Source organism: Copadichromis virginalis, linkage group LG15, assembly GCF_057382275.1.
Source record: "Copadichromis virginalis isolate Kocher_CV1m ecotype Utaka linkage group LG15, C_Virginalis_male_GT1.1, whole genome shotgun sequence".
Taxonomy (NCBI): domain Eukaryota; kingdom Metazoa; phylum Chordata; class Actinopteri; order Cichliformes; family Cichlidae; genus Copadichromis; species Copadichromis virginalis.
This window is the reverse complement of record NC_140632.1, coordinates 9,126,594-9,150,028: the sequence shown is the minus strand read 5'-3', so window position 1 is coordinate 9,150,028 and position 23,435 is coordinate 9,126,594. Positions and strand designations below refer to the sequence as shown.

The following is a 23,435-nucleotide window of genomic DNA, read 5'->3' as shown; positions in this document are numbered from 1 at the left end:
ACTGTATGTAAACTTCTAAATACCACTGTATAATTATCTACATAATGAGGTCATCTTAAAGCACAAGGAGATAGGAACATTTACATATATTTCAAGTCTTTACTGATGATCATTAAGTGTAGTTTCAGAGTCAGTTCTTTTATAAAAGAATACAAAAAATACTGTATAAGAAATTGTTTTTTTTTTTCAAAGGTCAGTAAACAGCGTGCAGACAAATTTTCAAATTTGTTTCATGGGTTTTTATTGTATAGTACGCTCAATCAAAAATACTACAATTGTTGCAGCATCGCCAGAAGGAAAAAACCTGTGCTGATGCATTTTTTGTCTAAACCAAATCACCCCAACGTGTATCCAACATAGTCTATAATAATGGGTGTTCATCCCACCATACACAAAGAGAACAGTGTCATCAACAACTTCTAATCTGATAAAAAGCAACCCAGATGGCATTGTTTACATATTTAATTCTCCCTATTTTTTTAAACGTTCACTGGTTTACCAGTATCATGGCACCTTGAACGGATTGTGATAAATTTACATGCATTTGTTGGCTCCAGTGGATGATAATAAATCTTGCAACGCAGACTAAGTTCTTCATTTTTCAGTTCATGACTGGAAACCTTAAAAAGTAGCAAATGAATTCAAAACTTCATGAAGCAGTTTTGAGCATCACTACTGACCAATGGTGGCAAATTAAATGGAAAATGATTATATTTAGTCATTTGTCCAAGATCCCCTTTGGAGCAGCCAGTCCAGTTACCCCTGCTAAAATCAGACTAGGGATGCACTGAGGAGTATATCACATTTGAATGCCCATTTCTTGAAGGATTATTCACCACCATCCAGAATATGTGGTGAAAGAAAACTTTGCTTAGAATCAAAGAGAACAGATTCATGACAAATATTGTTAAAATACAATTCAAATGTAGAATAGGCTCTAGTACTTAGTTTACAGGTGACAGCCTTCAGTGGCGTTAAGGTCAGGAAGGTGAATTTGTACATGTGGTTTAGCAGTCCACACTCTTGTATTGCTAATGTTTGCTGATGCATTTTCTGGACATATCAATGGTCAGACAAAAAGACAGACAGATAACCATGAAGTAAAGAGCATGAAAATAAGACGAATTTAAAACAAGCTTGTTTTCTTAATGTTTTAATCTCCATCCTTGAGCCTTTTACAACAAGCTAACATTGGGATGATAAACTGAGTTTGATTCAGAGTTTGACTTCTGCTAAGACAGTAAGATGACAAACAGCTTTCACTGATCCCCCTGCTATCAGTGAATGCAATGTTATTAAGTTGTTGAGTTTTAAGCTGCAATCCCTGAAACTATAGGAAAGAAAAATATGATCACTGTGACACCCTACTAAGACAGCCGTTGGCACTATATATTTAACTAGCATGTTATGCTAACATGCTAAAAAGTGATTAACATTTGCACATTAAAATACCAACATTAGCACAGTTTTCAACAGCCATGTTAACTTTAGTGAATGTTAACATGCAAATGTTTGCATTCAGGTCAAAAACAACCTGAGAAATGTTACAGATGATGCTGAAGGAGTAAACCTGAGGCTGACAAAGTGCATCTGAGATGAAACTTGAGCCAAGACTTTATAGCTAACAGTAGGTTACTGAGTCTGATCTTCCCTTAAAAATGTAGATTGTAGTTGATTTTTATCCAACTGGGAATAAGAATCTGAAAATAGCAGAGTTGTCTCCACTATTCATAAGTTATATTTGGTGACGTGTAAAGAGCACAACGGCCTTTTGAGGACACCTGGGTTGCACCGAGTTACACAAAGTTGAGTCAGATTACCCGACTTGAAGAAGAGTTCAGCCACACTTTAAAGTATCTTTCAAGAGGAGGTGACTGTGAATTCAACCCTTTCCCAGAAGCCTTAAATCATGCCGGCTAGCCACGGTGGCAAGAACAGACCAATTGTCCCAAGCAGGCAGACAATAATGAACATCCACAGGAAGATACGGTCAATCACCATAGCAACATACTTCCAGTCCTCTTTCACCTGTGCAGAAAGAAGTAACAGAGAAGGTGGGGAGAACAAGAACAGAAATAATATCATGAATTTAAATAATAATTCACATCATGGGTGGTATTGTTTGCTATGAAAAATATGGTTCATAAGAAAAACTACTCATCACACAAGCTATGTCATATATTCATGCACATTTCTGCACACTTTTGCTGACCTGTTCCTTCTATTTTCTTCAGTCAATGCGATTTGCTACAACCTGTCTGTAACCAATCAAACTTTTAAACAGTTCTTTCTTAGCTGCTCCCAACAGTAATTTCAGTGTGATGTTAGGCATATAATGGGATTATATGCATTACTGCTCCATGTATCTGCCCTTGAAGTTTAATATCTGTCTCCAGAAAAGCTCTCTTCAGTCACTCAGCTGCCAAAGCCAGTTTTTATACCTCTTCAGTAACTTCCTATATATGACAATAAAAAGAAAAGTTGTATTTTTTTTTATTTAAAAGTTACTTTTCTAGGGCAGAATGGTGCCTCACAGCAAGAAGATCCTGAGTTTGAAATAATAATTTCCCCTACGGATCAATAAAGTATTCTGATTCTGATTGAGGCTGAGGGCCTTCTGTGTGGAGTTTGCATGCTCTGCTGTGTTTGTGTGGGTTCTCTCCGGGTACTCCAGTTGCCTCCCACAGTCCAAAGATATGCAGTAAGTGGGATTATGTTCACTCTATTATTCAAATTTGCCCAGAAGTGCGATCTTATCCCTGTGTCAGATGGTGACATATCCAAGGTGTGCCCCGCCTCTTGCACTATACTAGCTGGGATAGGTTTGAAGGATAAGAAAAAGTATGCTAAATTTCTTATGCTTGCTATTTTGTCCATGAATACTCTGCAGGCTTTCTGCCCTCCTGTCTGGTTTTTCAAATGCAGTAAGAGGCGCAATATTGATAAAAATCTGAATAATATTTTTTAACAACCAAAGGGAAGATGTTCAAGTTGTTTTGGCAGGACAAAGTCTTACTGAGAGACTACGGACTGAGACACTAAAAGACTGAGTTATCAAACTTCAGTATATACTGCTTATTTTGGTTCTTATTGTCAGGTGTCATGGTAAACTGAGAGCTTAAGAATTTTTTATTTTTTTTTACATGTTCTGGGTATCAGTATACAGTTAGGTCGGACGACACAAATGCAGCTTTGCTTTTGCAAACCATCTCAGTGGATTTTAAATCAAAGAATCAAGATGAGATCAAGGTGCACACTTTAACTTATGGGGTTTTACAAAAGTATTGCCCTAACCTTTTAGGAATTATCTACATTTTTATTCACAGTACCCCAGTTGCAGTGGCTCAAAAATAAATGGACAAACTCATAATTAAAAATATAAAGATTATTTTCATTCTTGGATGATTCTCATCTGGAGACTCTCTGTTAGGCCTCTACTGAATCTTGTGAAAAACCTGAAGTTAAAACTGAGATTTTATTTTCAAAATAAGTTGTGTTTCTCTTTTAATACAAAGAAGCGGCTCGTTGCTGCAACATTCTTGCCTGTGCTGGATTATGGTGATATTCTATATATGAATGCTTCTGCTCAATGTCTTCGAATGGTTGATTCTGTGTATCATGCTTCTCTGAGGTTCATCACTAACCGTAAATTTCTGACTCACCACTGTGAGTTAAACTCTCAGGTAGGATGGCCTGCTTTGGTAAGTCGGAGGAACTCTCATTTATACAGTTTTATATATAAGGCGATACTTGGGTTGCTGCCTTCTTATATATGTTCCCTGCTTCTAATGAAACATGCTGGTCGGTATTCTCTTCGTCCGCATGGCTACTTGTTGCTTTCTGTTCCATTTGCCCGAACTGAACTTTGTAAAAGAGCTTTTGTCCATTTAGCACCCTCGGCTTGGAACAAACTGCAGAAGGAATGGAAAATGACTGAATTCATTTCATTAAGTGCTTTTAAATCTAAACTACGAATCCTTGAGGCCAAGTCCATAACATGCAACTGTTTCAATTAGACTGATTGTCATTTTAACTGACTTTTTTATTTTTATTTGAATTTTATTGAATTTTATTTTCTTTTATTTGTATTCTTTCACTTATTGTTGCATGTGTGTTGTTGCTGCCTGTGTTTGAGTAATTTCTGTAACTGTGAGACATCTGCTGCTGCCTATCTTGGCCAGGTCTCCCTTGAAAGAGAGGTTTTTAATCTCAATGGGATCTTCCTGGTTAAATAAAGGTTAATAAATAAAATAAATACTGCAGCCACCTTCAGTAGCTGCTTGTTTGTGAGTCATTCAGTTTTATCTTCAGCTACAGGCTCTACTGCAGTGACTCCAAAAGTGTAGGATGGGTCCCCCTGTGGGCTGTGAAGGTATTGCAGGCCTTAGTATTAAAAGAAATTGCGTTTGAAATAGAACTATGTACAGTTACGTATTTATATAAATGCATTTATTTATGTAAAAAGTGAACTTCTGTACAGAGCAAATGGAAACATCTGTATCAAACCAATTTAACAAACATGCAAAGGACTATCGCTGATATTAAGAGCTGGGTCTCCAGCTATGGCCCGGAAACTAAGCAGCATTGTTCAGTGAAAGAATCCTGAAGGATGGCCATAAAGTCCATAAGGTCACGGGTGCACTCTAAATCCTGGTTTGCCATTTTTCAACATTCACAGGATTGTGAATTGTTGCATGTACCATCGACAGGCCATGCCCTAACACTGCTCACTAACCACCCTGCTTACTAAACTCAGTTCCATGCAACTTCTTTCTCTTTCCTAAAATGAAATTCAAGATGGAGCCTATTTTTTACACACGAACAATATTCAGCACTCACTGAACAGCAGGCGGTCAGGACAAAATTTCCAGGGTGCATTTCAAACAAGTGTATGGCAGCCAAATTTAACTCACGTATGATTTTTAATTTATATAGAATAGTAGGAATTGTGATTGCGCCTTGCACAGGTATTATCTAATCAACATGCCCAGAGTATGATTTTGTATCAAAACTGAGATAAATGTAAATTGGAATACCATCAGTAATACAAATGACCAAAATGCCATTCTGCTTTTATATTAGATGCATTATTTCCTTGATACTCACACTGAAGTCAGCATCCTCAGCCCTCAGGTGGTCTGCAATGTAGTGCACCCCTTCTAATGCACGCATGACACTTGGTGAAAGCAGGAAAGCTGACTGTGACACTTTATTGTCAACTTTAGCCGGCCGAGGAGTGGAATTGCCTCTGGTTCCAGTTAAGTGCCTGTTCCCCCCTGCCACCACCTCTTGTCGGCTCTGGCTGTTCTGTGGGGTTTTTTGTTGTGGTGGAGGAGTTGACCCTGGAGGTCTGGGAGAAGGAGGACGGAAGGAGAAATAGGATGTCAGTGTTCCCAGCTCCAAGTCCTCATAACAGCTTCTCTCGGGGTCTTCCAATGTGGTCCCATCTCTTAACCAGTTAGCTGAGGTGCTAATACAGTTGCCCGATTTATACCCGGCTATTCGGAGCTGGCGCCGCTCTGCCACCGCTTCCTGTTGAAGGAGCAGCAGCCTGCGACGGCGGCCATCCGGTGCGGGCCGTCTCATGAACAACCAACGTGGAATCAAGTCCAGGAACACAGAGTGAACCCAGTGGGGCATCTTGTGAGTGCTGGGAGAGCGGTGGTGGACGTTGAGGACAAAGACAGTGATAACGATGGACAGGGTGACAAAAATCATGGTGAAGAGGAGATACTCGCCGATGAGAGGGATAACGAGGGATGTGGACGGTATGATCTCTGTGATGAGTAGCAGGAAGACAGTGAGGGATAACAACACGGAGATACACAGGGTGATCTTCTCACCGCAGTCTGACGGTAGATAGAAAACCAAAACCGTGAGGCATGAGATAAGCAGACAGGGGATGATGAGGTTGATTGTGTAAAATAAGGGAAGACGTCGGATGATGAAGAAGTAGGTGATGTCTGGGTAAATCTCATGGCAGCAGTCATATTTCTTTGTATTATACGTTCCCACGGCATTGATGATGGCCCATTCGCCGCTCTCCCAGTAGTTGCTGAGATCCACAGTATTTTCAATCTGCTCCAAGTCAATTTTGGCTTTGTCGTAAGTCCAGGAGCCAAATTTCATTTTACAGTTTTGTTGATCGAAGGGGAAGAAGGTGACATCAATGCTGCAAGAGCTCTTGTAAATAGCAGGAGGCACCCAGCGAATTTTGCCCGTGTAGAATAGGTGAGCTTTTGTCATGTGGGTCACAGCAAATTCGCCATCAGCACTGCAGAAGGAGAAGTTTGTCATATAAGTCATGGAAACACACAAAAGACCTCATCTTAGAGTGAAGGCTACATCAGATAAGAAATCATAACCTTCACTGTGATCAATTCTATTCCCCTTCTTCTTTCCTGAGATTTTATTTCCTTTTTTTTTTTCATTTTGGAAACTATGTAGTGAAAAACTGTCTGCAATCTCCCCTCCATTCACCACTTTAATGGCAACACTAGCTTCAGCAGAAGACGTAATCATACGTCCTTATCATTTAATCAGTCTCACCTCTTTTAATTTCACATACGGACTGTGATTACACGAGCGCGCTGGAGCAGAAACCTATCATCAGCGTGCTCGGTTTAATCTCCAGGAGGTGAATTTAGGTGACGGGAGAGGTTTCTCAAAAGTGGTTTTTGCAATCAGTTTCCCACTGGAGCGATAGACATGTAAAGGCTGCCTTCAGTTCGATGAAACGAAATGCACTCCACCAATTTTTACTAACAGACGTGCAAAATTTAAAATGGAGTATCTTTTTCATTTTGCTAAATGAAACAGATAATAAAGAGCTGTGTTTACATCAGCGTGTAAACTATACCGCACATATCTCAGAAGGTACAAATAAAACCAGCCACCCAATCAGGACTGGAAGAAACATGAGAAAGCGGAGCAAACCATTGTTTTCACAGACCACTAGATGGTGCCATCTTCTTACACATACTGTTAAGGCAACAGGCGTGAGTTTGGACTCCTTTGTCATGCTACAATAAGAGCATAGCTGTTAGACAGCCCTAAATCTGCCATTACAATCCTCTGAAGCATTTTGGCAAACCTTGAAGTGTTCAGCAGCGTCTCAGTACGGTAGAGAGAAATAACTGTGATTGGTTATGTAGTTCAGAACTGAATAGACTCAGAATCAATTGTTTGACAGTATATTAATCCGAATAAAAGATTAATGAGTTTAGTGAGTTTGCTAAAAAAAAATGCAACAAATATCAGAGTAAAGCTGTTTAACTGAATGTCAGATATTCGTTTCTTGAACAATTATAGTTATTTTACTCTCATACGCTCATTTGCACAACTGAGCTTTACTGTAGGCCTGAGTGTTTAATAAAGAGTTAATTAGATAATCAAGAAAAGAAATGCAGTAACCATTACATTTTATCTCAGACTCACTTGTTATAGAGGACGATATCTGGTACCCATATGAGCTCTGACGGCACTCTTATGGATGTCACGTTGTCATAGTCAGACGGTCTCCAGCGAAGCTTGTAGTCATTCCACTCCTGCGAGACACAAACAACACGAATCAGTCTGGAGGGCCGTGGCCCCATTTGTATTCATCATATGAGTCGTTCACTTCAACAATGCAAATGCTTTTTTGCATTCCTAACATTTCATGTCAGCATATCCCCTCCTGAATATAAAAAAAATAAAATAAAATCGAAATAATAAATCAACACTGACACTAGATTTCCTAACCTGTTTAAGCCACACGTTGGTTGTCATCATTTGGTTCTTTTCATCCTGAAAGACAGACAGATAGAGAGCGAGAATGATGGAAATATTGTTAAAGTTGTCAACCGGGGGTTCAGACCAGAGAAATATGTCTGTGTTTCTTGGTGTTTTGTCAAAGGAAAACTCAAATATAACTTTCTGCTACTTTAATGACTTTATGGAAATCATATACACAGCTTCCTTCATAGCTGTGGGATGTAGTGTACCCATGAACAGGCCTATACTGACCTTGAAACCAAAGTTTGAGTATATGCTGTACAGGCATCACTGTATTTAGTCAATGCACAGAAATATCATAACCCTATCATCACCGATCATGAGGGTTTTGGTGATGAAGACATCTGAACATTGTTGTTGTTGTTCCTTGAGTATTTAAAAGTAGGATGGGAGGGAGAGCCTTCAGTTTTCAGGCCCCTCTTCTGTGGAACCAGCTTCCAGTTTGGATTTGAGAGACAGACACTATCTCTACTTTTAAGATAAGGCTTCAAACTTTCCTTTTTGCTAAAGCATATTTGGGGCTGAATCAGTTGAGCCTGAATCCTCCCTTAGTTATGCTGCAATAGGCGTAGGCTGCTGGGGGATTCCCATGATGCATTGAGTGTTACTTCTTCAGTCACCTTTCTCAATCACTGTGTTAATAGACCCCTCTGCATACTTGTTATTAATCTCTAACTCTCTCTTCCACAGCATGTCTTTGGCCGCCCCTCCCTGAGCCTGGTTCTGCTGGAGGTTTCTTCCTGTTAAAAGGGAGTTTTTCCTTCCCACTGTCGCCAAAGTGCTTGCTCATAGGGGTCACATGATTGTTGGGTTTTTCTCTGTATGTATTATTGTAGGGTCTACCTTACAATATAAAGCGCCTTGAGGCAACTGTTGTTGCGATTTGGTGCTGTATAAATCTAATTGAATGGAATCGAACAATCATTTATTTTTTCTGAATGACACTAGAGCAGGGGTAGGCAACTCCAGGCCTCGAGTGCCGGTGTCCTGCTGGTTTTAGATGTGTCCTTGATCCAACACAGCTGATTTAAAGGGCCACCTCCTCAACATGTCTTGAAGTTCTCCAGAGGCCTGGTAATGAACTAATCATTTGATTCAGATGTGTTTAATCAGGGTGAGATCCAAAACCTGCAGGACACTGGCACTTGAGCCCTGGATCATCATCATATGTCACATCACTAGCTCTTTGTGGCAAACGCAAGGCAAACACTCACCACATCAATAAGCTGGGCTATGGAGAGTCCAAACTTGACAATGACGACGTCGGAGATGTTTGGCACAGGTCTCGACCACTTGTTGTACCCAGCGAACAGGGTCTTGAAAAGGTCATCTTCAGCATGTGAGTGGGTCTTCTCGTCACAGAGGGCTGTGGATACATTACTGGTGTAGTTAGCCATTTATAGAAGACAAATGCAATAAGTGAAGTGGGTAATTTAGGAATTTGTAATATTTCTATTCTCTTGTTCGTTAATAAATTTATTCATCTCTCTTGGATCTGCATCATAGAGTTTGTTAACATTTAAATAAGCTAACATGGGGCTGTTAAAACTACAGGTGTATGTGATAAAGACCTCGCCTGTATCTTGACACTAAATGCATTTGCACTTTTTTAATGCATTAATATTATTGGTGAATATTTAATGGTATGGCATTCTAAGACTGAAACGGGATGAAAGAAGCGGAAGCTGAATGGTATATGTTGGGATCACATCCATGTTCTGTCATCTGTGTCTCTCCTAATCTTCACTTAACAAATACTAGTAAATCTGGCTGGCATCTGGGTTGCTTTTGGGAGCAAGAGAGAACTGCGAACATGTCGTGCTTCATCACAGAAGCCTACTCTAAACATCTAAGACTTTTCTTTGTAAAGTCTTATCGACTTTTCACATCTTAGCAAATCTTTTGATCTCTTGATCTCGGCTCCCCTTGAGGGCTGCCTGCTAGAATCTCTCAAGCTGAGAAGGTGGAGACAAAGGAAGCGTCTCTCCTCCCCTCGACAGTAATACCATTTCAGCTATACAATCTCTAAAGTCTTATTATTATGTATGTAAGGCCTCGCAGTGAGAGGCGGCTTGATTAAATTGATTCTGAATATGCACTCTAGTCAGATTTGTGTACAAGCTGGAAATAGACAGGAATCCCGTCCCTTGGGGATTACTGCTTCCACCTTCATCAGTGTAGTCAGAGTCAATTACACACATCATTACTCGCTACTGTTAAGTGGAGGTGAGCTAATTTCTCACCAGTGAAGGGTGTTTATTGTTGAGCTGTCTGTCACTCTGTGTTACGTCTGATGCATGAAACAATTAACTGATGCTTCTGATTTGGAGTGGAGGCTAACGGTTGGGTATATTTGTCTAATTTTTTTTTCACATACTGATGCTGGGAGATTAGGCATATATATAGATTAGGCATCAAATCCGATTTTTTTTTGTCTGGTTGTTCACTCTACAAATAACATGTGACAGCAAACGCGTTAGTGTGAACAGTTCACGGCCCTCAAAGCGGCCCGCATGCGCAAAAGAAGACATCACACACAACGTGCTCTGTTTACGGAAGTAAAAACAGCGGCTACAGAGCTAGTAGGTGTTGTTGCAGCAGTCTATCAATTTCTGCACAGTCGTAACCAACAGAATTTTGATAAATTAATTAGAGAAAAAATGACACTGAGAAAAAAGAGAGCCCGTGCTTTAACGATGGCCGCCATGCTTTCTCGTTTGTCTTCTCCGGCGCTGATAATTGGCGTCTGTCTTGTGTCAGTGACGTAAAAGGCGGATTTAATGCGACATGACCATTCAAACAGCAGTCGCTTTCTAAAACATCAGATATGTATCGGATTCAGTACCACATGCGAAAGTGACCCAGGTCGGATTTGAAAATATCGGATTTGTGCTGTTCACACTGTCATACCATGATCGGATATGGGTCGCATAGGGTCAAAAAAGTCGGATTTTATGCGCTTTTGCCTGCAGTGTGAACGTAGCCTAAGACTCATATCGACACCAATATTTGGTTATTTTTGAAAAACACAAATTTCTTTCTTTTAGAAAGGTAGCAGTGGCTGGAGCCCATCCCAGCTGTCATAGTGCGAGAGGCACGGTACATCCTGGACAGGTCACCAGTCTAATGCAGGGCTAATACAGAGAGACAGACAGACAACCAGTCTCACTTACATTCACACCTATGGGTAATTTAGAATCATCAATCTACACTAATTGCATGTCTTTGGACTGTGCGACAAAACTGGAGCGAACCCGCACAGACACAACCCCTTTAATCAGGGCCAGTTGGTTGATTTGAACTCAGACCCTTTCTGCTTTGAGGCAACCTTGCTAACCACCGCACCACCGTGCAGTTAAAGTTCCCTTATATTTATTATGTGTGGTTGTTTATTTAGTCATTCACGATTCGTGTGACTGCGCTCGGATCAGCTGGTTGTTGTGTTTATGGCATGCCAAACATGTGTTGCTAACAGGGAAGTTGTAGAGCGCCCTCTGGTGGACAAAGTATTCAACATCAACACTCACAATATAGTTCGAAGTTGCTTCTCTCACCTCTACTTATTAAAATTAAACTTATCAGCCTGTGTAAATGTCAATACTAATAAATCTGCAAAATCTGCAAATAGCTAATATTTGTCAATAATACTGGCTTTCTGATGCATCTTGCATCTAACTTGTATTGAGTGTGTTTTATATTTGCTATTACTGTACATCTACCTGCCTAGGTACTGGCACAATGCACCTCTTAAACTGTCACTTTAATGTTTGCGATGTAGCTGCACTCATTCGGTCCAATAATGCCAACTAACGGCTTAAAAATATATTGTTTTGTTCATGCTAAACTACCCACTATAAAGTCTTTACAGAATGGCAGATTATAACTTTTAGATGGTTTTTGTATGGTTCTCATTTAGAATTCAGTAACAAAGAAAATGCGTGTGTGTTCAATAATGTCAAAATATTTAATGATGTGGCATTTTTGTTTACTGATATATTGCCTTATTGATCAATTAATCAAAGCAGAAAAAAATTAATTGTATCAAAATAAAATAAAATAAAAAACTCAATTAAGATGTGATTACATCTACATGTCACTAATACACCAATGTTTCTGGAGCTCTGTTTGTTAGCATAGGTTATAATAGGGTGCACTCAAGTGTGCTACCATCAAGGGACCTTCAAATGAAACCTTGGACCACCTTCATCTGGCAGCAGTCATGATTGCTTAGCCAAGGACACATCACTATCTGTCTATGGGTGAGTTGTGGCTCTGTTGACAGAATTACCATGTATTTACAACCTGTAACTGTAGGACAGGCCACTAGACGATGACCACTTGATGGACTTACATGTTGCACAGAGCTAATCCAAGCAAAGCATGCAAAACTGCTTCAGTGAGATTTATTGCCTGTGCTAACTGAATGGCTTGGTTTGGTTTGGCTTTACCAACAAAAGGCTGCAAAGAATGCAAAATTTGGCAAGGTCCTTCTTCTCGTTGATGCAGTAGTTTGTAGAAAATATACATTAGAGGTGGTAATCAATATGTGAATTCACTTTCAATTTGCCTAAGGTACACCTGGGCTCATGTCTTGTTATCATGAACTAATTTCAATCTGGCAAACAAGCAGGCACTAGAGAATTCCTATCTGCTATCTTGACAGTCGGGGCAGTGCGTATTCATCTGTCCGTGCATCTGGGAAAGACCAGATGTGGCGCTGGAAAAAAGCCTCTTGGGTACCACATATCAAACCTCGTGCCAGGGGAGAGTTGAAATGAGGCGACACCTTCAACATCCGGCACACTGGGCCCAGTATATTTGGACCTTAGCCAAGTCACTTGGCAAGGTGTTTAAAACACTGACCAGTTTGGATCATCGAGTCAGCAGCTTCTCTGGCCAGAGGTGCTTTTCATGAAATTGGGCTGTCAAATAATTACAGTAAAAATTTTACTAAAAGAATGCTGCAGATCTTTTCTTTGTGTGTGTATGAAAAACTGCAGGGTTTAAGTCAGAAAGCTGAAATCTATCTATGTCATACCAATAAGCATATGATTATGTAGTCTACCTACACATTTGATAACTGAAGCATACAGAGACAGAGTATATTTGGTGCTTTGAAACCCTTTTCAACAAGAACTCATTTTATCCTCGATCTCTGTATGGGAATGCTTTTTGTCTGCACATAAGTTGTGACTGCAACTGATAATTTGTGATTGCAAATTCTGACATCCATGTCAAAACTGGACTTCCAGAGTAGCTAACTGGGCTTCAGTGTCAATCTTGAATGAATCAAACCCTGTTTCCACAGAAGTATGCACTAGACCGTAAGAAATTGTAGCTTAAATCATTTCACAACAAAAGCAACAAATTGAGGCACGATCTGGCATCGACTGCTCCAGTCGTCTCTCAGTTTCTTCCTTTAAAGATGTTTCCTTCTCTGGTCCCTTTGTAGCTTTTTTGAAACAAGATTAACTTCCTCTGAAAATGTAGCAGCATGACTATCAGTTGTTGCACCAATTTGTGTGGCTCATTTTTCACACTGTTATGTTGTCCGCTGTACTGCTTTTGTACAGAAAGAAGCAAATGCCTTCATTCATTTCTTACATTTCTTCTATTTATCTTTCTAACAACAACTTATTTTCTCATAAGCTAAATAGCTGCTTCTCTGGAGGTGAATGTGTTAAATGAAGAGGTAGTTCCCAATGCATGAAACAGACATCCAGCTAAATGTGAAAATAGGACCGTGAGCCTTTTAAGTAGTCATGTGTGAGACTGCAAATTTCTGATACCAAGCAAATACTGGGTTAATATTGCAGATACTGATACAAATACTTTTAACATAGAAAGGTATTTATTTATAAACTGCCTTTTTTCTCCTTTTTTATAATGCATGTTTGAGGTATATTTTTCCATAAAAAACAGATAAATAATTTATTTAACACAATTCAGTGGGCTACACACTAAACTTAAAGGAAGGAAACAAACTATCGAACGTATCGCGCTAGTATCGATCCAATACCGATACTAGCAATGACATCAATACTATCCCTGTTTGGATCCATCGATCACCTTTAATTTTGAAAAGTGCCGAGCATAACTGAACAGTAAGGTTAGAATATATTTTTCCAGTCTGTGACTTACTTCTTTGCACTTGCTCAGTTGCTCATCTCTCAGAACCTCCATGGTTCAAACACACCTGCTATTATTGCTGTCATTAACATTAGCCCACTAGAAAACATAGTTGTAAAAGTACTTACCGGCCGGACTCAAGAGTAGCGCCCAAATAAAAGCCGTCCCGGCGGAGAACAGGTGGTTGGATCCCATTTCGTCCTCTTGACAGCAAAGAAAACTTCACAAGAAAGCACGGAGCAGCTTCCGTCCACTGTCGAAACGCTATGTGGAAAAGTGTGAGCAACATCTGTCATCTTCGCAGCTGAGAAGCACGTCAGGACCACATCACAGCTACTGTCACGATAACCGCTTTCAAGTCTGTAGGCGGGGAATGACAGTGACAGCGCTCTGACTGACTTACTTTAGATCTCAGCATAGATAAGTCTCCGTCTCTGCTCACTGTCAGCGCTGTTTGGACCGGAGGAGAGCGAGTACCGTGCCATCAGTTTCCGCGCAATGAGCGCTATCCATCACTGGGTGCTGAATCAGGGAGCGGCACTATAACACTGTGTGTCCCAGCTTTGCTGTAATTGCTCATACCAGCTCATAAAAGTAGCTCTATAAATCTGTTTTCAGGAAATCAATTCACGGAAAGTAGTCGGATTTTCTTCTGCGTAGAGAGAATCCAAACAAATGCGCCTGTTACGCAGGGTGCCAAGAATTTGGCGTCCAATGCGTCCAATCCTGTGAGTGTGTTCTGTTTTAAAATTCAAAGTAGTAGTTTTCCATGACTGGCAGCTGGACAGTGTAATAAGTGTAATATGTAAGGTTGCCGAAATAACAGGAGGAGATGCAGGGCACGTCTGAGCATTTGCCTCTTTATTTGGCACCTAAAGCGACTCGCTCTCGCTCCCTCTCTCCGTGTGTGTGTGTGTGTGTTTAAGAGACACACATACACAGAACCCGTGTGTTTAAATGCTGACCAGCTATTCAAGAAACCAAGTTAAAAATGCATTTAAAAAAGTTATGAGCCTCGACTTTAATACAGTAATTATTCTTTGAAAGATCCAAAGAATGAGTGACGAGTGACGTGAAGCTGAACACGGCACAACAATATATTTGGAAAACAGCTAGAGGGCAGACCGGGTGAGTGAAGTTTGTACCCCAAACTAACTAGGAGCTGTGAAAACACCATAATGAATATTTTTGTTTAAAAAAAATGTAAGTGTAAAAAACATCAAACAACAAGGTGCTTTATTTATGTAAAATTTTGCCGTTTATAGGATTGAACATAAATCTATTTTCTAAACTCGTAATAATATAATGCTACATATTTTATTTTAAAAAATGAAAAGGCATCCCCCTCCAGGAAGTCCTACCGGGATTAAAGAGAAACCTTGTTTAAATAAGTTGCTTAAGCCAGGAAACTGTGCAAACATATCATGCATAGACAGTTTATCCCCCCCCCCCTCTAATCATAGGATCTGTCTTAATATTTATATAGAAACTTATCCCCCTGGATATTTCTCTTAAGAAAACAAACCCTTTATTAGTTGTTCCAGTCCCCTCCCTCACTTATTGTTGCAGAAACAAAATCTCTGTTACCACATAGTCATTATAAGTATATCCCAGACTCCACCCTTACCCTGGAACCAGATGGCCAACCCATAGCTTCCCCTGGAGAAGAGTAACAGAGTCATTATGTTTTGTTCTCCGAAGGCCCATCTATTTTGATCCATAAACACGGAGCTTAGCTCAAAGCTGCACTGCATGCTGTTCCCATATTTGACCTCACAAAAATTCCACGAATAATGCGTGGATGGAAAATCGTATGTCATCCGTCGTGGAGATATTCAGTGAAAGGGAGGTGTCAACAATCCATCTTCGTTGACTGCTTCAGTTGATGTGAAGTTTAACCTTAACACACTGTTGCATCCCAGAACTGCTCAGCACATGTACATAAAAATACAATTATAAAATGGCGAGAGGGTATATTTCTTGAATTTGGGACCTCACGGAATGCCAAACATCATTCACAAGTTCAAGGATGATGCGCAAACACTTTTCAAAACACTTTTCAATGCTTTCTCAGCGATGGATTTTCACAATGTCTTTCATTTGCTTGGTGAATGAAGCGTGCAGGGCCTGTGCTGAGCTCTCCAGCCTGCTGGCGATGTCCGCTGCAGCACGAAGCATGTCTTCAAAGGCCAAGGACTCCTCTCTGATTCTGCTCCGAAGGACCAACAGTCCAGGTGGCCGGCCGAGTGAGTGATGACAAGGAGAAAGCACCGGACACAAGAAGAAACAACAGCAGAGGGTAAGAAAAAGAAAATGCGAGGGCATGAAAATATAACGGGGGGTCACATGTGCTCAAGAAACTATCACTTATATGCCATCGGGTCTCTATGTGATACTTTTTGTTCTTTGTTCTTCTCCTGCCCTTGTTATTGTCTGATTGAGTTCATCTTTGCCTTGTTACCATAGTTCCCTTGTGTGTATTTAGTCCTCAATCTTTTTCATTTCAGTGCATTTTTCCCTGTGTCACCTGCTGATTATCCAGAGATGTATTTCTTCTAATTGCGGGGTGTTTAAGTACTTCCAAAAAAACCCACCTGTTACTCTGTTTCTCTTTTATATTAGAAATAGTTTTTTTACACAGTGCGTCAGCTTCAGATACCTAAAATGAGTCTCAGTTTGGTAAACAATTACTATTTTATTATTAATGATTAATGTAGTTTAATCTAGTTTTGCTTTTTGTTTACATGGGTAGTGTTTTAATTTATGATTGATGGAAATGATGAAAAATGGTTATCAAATTTTTCCAACGCTTGTATTTATCAATTAAAAATTCCAAACCTCAAACAAAGCCCATTTAACATAAATCATAAATCTAAGAGAGGAAAAATATTCAGAATTTCACATTTCAATAACCAGCAACTGCCTGGTGATAGACTTAAGTCAACCTACATCTTTTCTTTTTTACATCGTCTTTCCCCACAATATCTTCAGTATATGTGCTACCACAGTTAATTAATCTTAACAACAGAAACAAACAGCAGGTTCTTTTTCTTTTTCTTTTTAACTGTCGTCTTTACATTTCAGCTGTTAACTTTATGACGTTTGGCACAAACACATTTGATTTACTGCACTCACTTGTGGATCCCAGAGAAGGAGTCCGGTACATCTCCCTCCAGCTGCTTTTTTAGATCCTCTTCTGCTTTTTCTACCACCTCGTGCCAGCTCTTTTGGTCCTCTTGAATGCCAATGACATTTTCCTTGATCACATCTTCATAGCGCTGATCTCCCAGCTCATTCCCTACAAATTGCACCAAGTTTTCCATCACTGCCTTGTTCCCATGCTGTATGGCCTGCAGGTAGGCCAGCTCCTCTCTCTGGGCCTTCAGCCTTCGAGCTGAAGCAGTGTTGGTGCTGAAGTGGACCGAGCACCTGTCCGGCTGGGGCTCGTGGTGGAGCACAGGTGTAGGTGACGGTGAGGATGCTGCCGATGTGGTCCAGTCGTGGCTGTTTTTGACCTTCGCAGGCTCATCACCAACAGCCTGCAATGTGTTATTGGTGGCCATTATCACAGAGTAGATGTCAAAGCCTGAACCCCAGTCCCCATCTCCACTTTGGCACAGTGCTAGGGTTTCCATGGATACCAAAGCCAAGATGACGTTTGTCCAACAATATCGCATGGTAACCTGAAAAGAGGTAGAAGTGTGTGACTGTGAACTTGGCCAGCTGGTGAAGATAATAAAACTGAGTGAGATAAATATGCAAGTGGGCTGGTTTACTTCACTTACATACTTAATTAATAAAAAAGCTGGGGTACTCTTCATGTTGTAAATTAGAATTCATAACATACAATGCATGCATGTAATTTGTATAAATGGCACAAACACCATGTATTCAGTGCTGAAGTTGAGCTTATTTACATCCTATTTACATTTAAGATATTTTTATGGTCTCACGTTTGGCGGAAACATTTCTAAATATGCAGCTGCGATAAGCAAAAATGAGTTTAAAGCAACACTCTGCAGGAATCTGGAAACTGAAGACTTCATTTTAAACGTGCTGCGCCTGCTCTGTTGAATTTTTAATTTCACAGTGTGCCAGATGTTTTCATTGTGTGAAAGACTGCACTAATTTGGTCAATCAACCGTTGTGAACAGGCAGACACGCCACATACGTGGACTAGTATAACTTCTAAGTATTTTTTATAAATGTAAATTTGGTCTCATTTGTTGTTGCTGTTGAACTTAACGTGCCTGGGCGGTCTCAGATGCAACGCCTCTGCCCCACAATGTTTTACACTTGACGTGTTAACAGCTAACTCAGTTAAGCTACAGGTCAACAGCTCAGGTTCGCTGCGTTCTCACCCTCGTCTGAAGTGAGAATGTTTTCTTTCATTTTGTTCTAGTCGATAAAAAATGATGTCTTCCTTTGCGAGAAGGCCAAACAAGGACATCCAGGTGATGCTGAAAAATTATCTCCAGCAGATAACGAGTTTAACAAGTTGGAACTGTTTTTCTAACTAAGAGTTAACAGCAAGAAAAGCCAGGTGGTTATTCAAAATGTTATTCAAAATGTTCAAAATGTTCGAAATGTTTGCTGCGTCATGCCATGTGCACTCATGTCCCCCGATTACTGATGCTGATCAAACTGGATAATCCCTTTTATCTGTAGCCCAGAGGATGATTTCCAAACAGAATTGAAAATTTTTCTTTCAGACCCCAAAAACAGTTTGAACAGTTTTTCATGTTACCTCAGTCCTTAAACAAGCAGAGAGTTTGTGGATCTTGGCCATGTATGAGTGTGCTTTGCATGGCATAGTTTTGACTTGTGGATGCAGTGATGACGATGGTTTGGGGAAGTGTTCCCGAGCTCATGCAGTGATTCTACTCCAGCAGTGTCTCCAGCTATTGGCTTACAGCCTCGTCTCTTACATACAGAGATTAGCTGTAGATGATCCCACCATTTCTGATACTGATCATCTATTTGCCCACACGATTTTTCACAGAATGGGAAAGCCATCCTCATCATTCCATCTGGAAGACTCTGCTTCTTTGGATGCTCCTTTAACTGTACGTCCATTGGCCGACATTTGTTGTGATTCCTTCTGTCACGCTCAGTCTGACAAAGTCTGTCAAATTCAGTGGTGGAAACTAGATGCATCCTCTCAGATGTTCAAGTTTTTAATTTTAATGCTCAGATTGCACAACATTTTTTTGTTGTTTGTGTACTTTTTTGTAATGAATAAATAAATAATAAATACTTTTAGTCCCTCAAATGTTTTTTGATTATTTCAGCTTTGCCTGTGCCTTTAAAGGGAAAATGTTCAATTCAAATGTGATGGGTTAAACCAAACAAACCCTTTCCATGCTCTGTAAATGCTGTAAAAAAGTATAAATAGGGGAACATTTTATGTGGCTTGGGTTGTGGTTATTTACTAGAGCGTGCTTTACATTCTGTGGTTGAGCCACGGCATGGAGTTTTGTCACGCTAGGGTTGTAAGAGCTGACAATAGTACCCTTGCAGCAGGGTGTGTGTGGTTTCTGGTAACCAGCGGTTGTCTTGGGATCTTTCATGACATCTATTCACCTTGTAAACACAAGAGTAAAGGCTTGTTATCCCAAGCTCAACACATGAGAAGCTCTTCCTTCCCATGTGTTGCAGTTTTCAGTGAAACAGCTGCATTGTCACTTTATCATGTCCCATTTAAGGTTCTGTCTTCTCCATCTGGAAATATATATATATGGTTGTTGTTTTTTTCAAACCGAGTCTGGTCTGAGGTTGAGGCATTGCAGACCTTTTTCTGCTGTCAGAGCACATTTGGTTTACTTTCACAGCAGCCTTGAAAGTATTTTAGCTCCCAACAGCTGAACTAGAAATCAGAGTTGCTTGACTTCCACCTATTACTCTGTTACAAATGTCCACTCCTGCCAGCTGCACACTGTAAACACTGTCTCCTTTTTTTCTCTCTCTTTTTTTAAAAGATGAGCTGTTGCAGGGCAAAAGCCCATCAAACGACCAACTGTTGTCTCCTTCTGTTTGTGATTAGTTTAAATGGTGACCTCACACACTGCTTGCTGTGGCTGCTGTAAGACAAGTAGCCAACAGAAACCTTGAGGCACAGACACAGAGCCTGACGTCATTATGTTAGAGTAAGGAGAAAGCTTTCTTTTGACTGACAAGCGCATTGTAACAGAATTTTGATCAGGAAAAATCTCATGCTGTACAAATGGGGTTTATTATTTTGACTATTTTAGTCCTTGCAAACAGCTGTGCGATAATGTAGATATCCTCCAATGTTGTCCTCAAACTAATTGGTTGTATATTAGAAAAAGCCCTGCATAAGTCTACACTTTGTGTTTAACTTCTGTGTAAGCTGACTCACTCCAGCAGATTAGATTAACAAGCCAGAGAAACTAGTGGGTGAATTCAATGTGAAACCTGTGATAAGCGGAGAGCACTCGTTCAAAGACATTTAATGCCCTGCAAGTGTGGAGATGCAGCATATCCAAAACTTTTTATCACCGTGAACTTCCACTGCACTCGTTTGGATGTTAATAAATCCAAACCTTATGGCCAAGAGTGACAACTTTCAGCCTAATGACATAATACAGCCAAATGGAAATGCAATTAATCTTGAAAAATGTTATTGTCTCTGCGTTCAGTTCCCGCCGCAGCAGTCACGGACGTGCTGAAATGACGTTTAGAGGCATTATTTCATTCTATTAAAAACCCCGCTGACCAGAGGCACATGTGCTCCCGTCTACATCACAGAGTGGCGGCAGCAGTTACCTTTGTCTTTGGAAAATGTCTGAACAGTTTCCACGCTGGCGTCTTACGGTTTTGAAACAGGGTTTGTGTTCGACTCTCTGTGGCCCATAGTGACCTTTTTTTGGCTTCAGTGGAAGGCTCTGTTTTTATAGGCTGACTTTTCTTTTGGCTTAAAATAGAAGAAGCTTGTCTGCAGAGGGAAAGCAGCCATAAGCTCAAACACCAGCATTAGGACACTTTAGCTGTTTGTTCTATGCATTAAGCAGAGTTTTTGTTATGCTGTTCTGCTGATTTAAAAACTGATTTTAATTCAGTAAACCCTTTCAGTTACCCTCATAATCAACTGGTCATCACTCTTTTCTGAAGTGCATGTCGGCATCTTTAAATTGTCTTTTTATAGAATAAAATGTAGCAAATCTACATGAAATAGCAGGGAAAAAAGGACAAACAGATTATTGAAATTTGAATTGCTGGAATCAAAGTGAAAATGATGTAACTTGCAGAAATGCATTTCCAATCAAATCTCTAAATGTGGCCGTGCTCTCTTCCATGTCTGTGGGTTAAAGCAAACCTGTGTTTTTGGTGTCCCTATAATTCAGTCTTGTTGCCCCCCCGCCCCTCTTCTTAAAGCCTGAACAGGTGGGCTTCACAAATGTCACAACACACAGACTTGCTACAGTGTTAGTGGGACAAGGAGTCGTAACAGTGAGGTAGCAGAGCAGAGACTGTAGTGTTAAAGCCTGGAAGTTAGAGATGTTTTTGTTAGTATAGTCATAAAAAGTGGAGACATTTTTGCATGCACACAACTACGCAATATATGAATACTATGATGTGACCTTTTTATATGCATATGCTTTTTTTCCTGACAGTGAAAAAAACAAACAAAAAACATCTCTTTAAATTTCCGTTCAACTCAAAAGCAGCCGTCCACACCAACAGCAGCTCTTTCACACAAAACTTTATACAAGTGCCATGAATTCAAATTTATCTACTTCTGCCAGGGGGAGTACACAGTGAGAAAGCAGCGCTTTCCCATTAATACTGTACACTAAACTCAGATTTTCATAAATCCAATCACCAAACTTACCTGCGTCCGGGAATTTATTCGGATAGAAAAATGCTAGATTCTGCCACTTCCACTCTTTCAGTTACGCAAATCAACTCAAAAGCTCCAGGACTACGATTTCCAAGTGGAGCGCATAAATACTTGCTCTGCTCCCCTTCTTCATGTCAAGGGGAAAAAATGCAGACACACGCACACACAATTAGGGTTTGGCTAGAGAGTGTGGTCGTCTGTGTGCCCCTGCCTGCTGTTGGGAGGGGTTGGTAGGGGAAGGGAAGAGGGGTAGGGGGGCTGGGGGGGGTATGTTTTCAAAAAAGGCCAAAACTGAATGATTTCTTTCTTTGCAGTGGAAAGAGGAGCTGGCAGAAGGAGAGGAAGTGAAGGGAGTGTGATCTATTTCACATCTGGGGGCTCTGCATAGGGGTTCCTCAGTGTGGGGGGAATGTCTTTTACGACCATGCAAGATGCACATTTCTTATTTATTAAAGTACGGACTATACTTTTAATATGTAATAAAGTCAGGTCTTGCACTGCTGTGACGTTATTGTAGCTTACAATGCCAAAGAAGCAGCAGCGAAAGATGGAGGGTTGAAAACATGGAGACAAGTTTGTTGTATTTTTAGGGGAAAACAATTAAAATCAGAATATGATAAATAGCATTTACTTTAAAATGATATCTTCAGCATAGAAGCTCTGCCCCAAGGAGTCCCTAGCATCAAATAACAGAGCAAAAAAAAAACCCCAAACATTTTAATTAATCATGAAAGAAATATACCGGCTGTTAAATGAAACATTAGATATGCATTCAAAAGGCAAATATTTAACTCATATTGCAAGCTTTCTGCTTTATAAACGACAAACAAATGAATTCCAGACAGACATGAATATTTTATGGTTATGCAGCCCATTAGTTCAAAGAAAGTCTATGATTATTTTAATTAGAACAGTGTGGTTACAAGACTGAAGCACATGCTAGTTTGGATGTTTTAGATGGGAATGATCTGTCCCCGAAGAAGCAAAATTAAATGTATCCAAACAAAGGTCATGAAATCTTTAATTGAATAAAACTGTAGTTTTATTGTCACTGTTATTTAAATTAAATGTAAAAACTTCCTTGTACCACAGGTAAAAGTGACAGGTTACTAAAGAAATCAGTTTTTATGACCTCATGAAAAGGTATTCAGTAAACAGGTCTATTAGGATTTGCATATTTAGTTTTTATGTTGTTAAAAGTGAGCGGTAGTGTTAATTGTGAGTGTTTAACATCAGTTGCAACAGCTGTAACACAATCTAAAATGTCCAGCTATCTATAATGCGATTAAAAAAGTGATAACAGAGAGTTGCAAGGGGTTGCCACATTTCAGCACAGCACCTAAATCAACTAAATGTTAATCTGATATGTCATAAAATTATAAACAGTCATCCTCTTTCAAGACCCTGTTTGGTGATTTTGAATAAAGTCATGTTTCAGGAAGTCAGCTTTTTCCCCTTTTTGTGCTCTTGCTACATCACAGACAATATTGATCCTTACCCTGGACATTGAAATGTGGCTTCAGATGAGCTGGAGCAAAGATGGACGTTCATTTTTAGACACCCGAGGAGATTTGGTGTGACTGTGATCTTTCCCTTATTTAAACCAGGGGATGCATTCAGCTAATTAGCATGAAGGTTCAGAGAGTTGCATGAATAAAAGTCACTGACT

At 40.0% G+C, this 23,435-nt stretch overlaps 2 protein-coding genes across 3 annotated transcripts; both read right to left on the bottom strand.

Annotated features, from left to right (window-relative positions):
• Nucleotides 1-136: 136 nt before the first annotated feature.
• Nucleotides 137-14,762, bottom strand: chrna2b (cholinergic receptor, nicotinic, alpha 2b (neuronal)). The gene is made up of 6 exons (XM_085431741.1): nucleotides 14,034-14,762; nucleotides 8,991-9,142; nucleotides 7,744-7,788; nucleotides 7,438-7,547; nucleotides 5,107-6,274; nucleotides 137-2,028 (listed from the first exon to the last, which is right to left on the bottom strand). The coding sequence occupies exons 1-6, from the start codon at nucleotides 14,098-14,100 to the stop codon at nucleotides 1,903-1,905; spliced, it is 1,668 nt and encodes a 555-aa protein (XP_085287867.1). The 5' UTR covers nucleotides 14,101-14,762; the 3' UTR covers nucleotides 137-1,902.
• A 362-nt stretch (nucleotides 14,763-15,124) lies between these two features.
• Nucleotides 15,125-21,926, bottom strand: LOC146691769 (uncharacterized). Of its 2 annotated transcripts, XM_085431743.1 has the most exons (3): nucleotides 21,758-21,926; nucleotides 17,041-17,588; nucleotides 15,125-16,114 (listed from the first exon to the last, which is right to left on the bottom strand). In XM_085431743.1, the coding sequence occupies exons 2-3, from the start codon at nucleotides 17,580-17,582 to the stop codon at nucleotides 15,976-15,978; spliced, it is 681 nt and encodes a 226-aa protein (XP_085287869.1). In that variant the 5' UTR covers nucleotides 17,583-17,588; nucleotides 21,758-21,926; the 3' UTR covers nucleotides 15,125-15,975. The 2 variants fall into 2 exon arrangements, with proteins under 2 accessions (XP_085287869.1, XP_085287870.1); XM_085431744.1 differs by lacking the exon at nucleotides 21,758-21,926 and having other exon boundaries at nucleotides 17,041-17,593.
• Nucleotides 21,927-23,435: the final 1,509 nt, after the last annotated feature.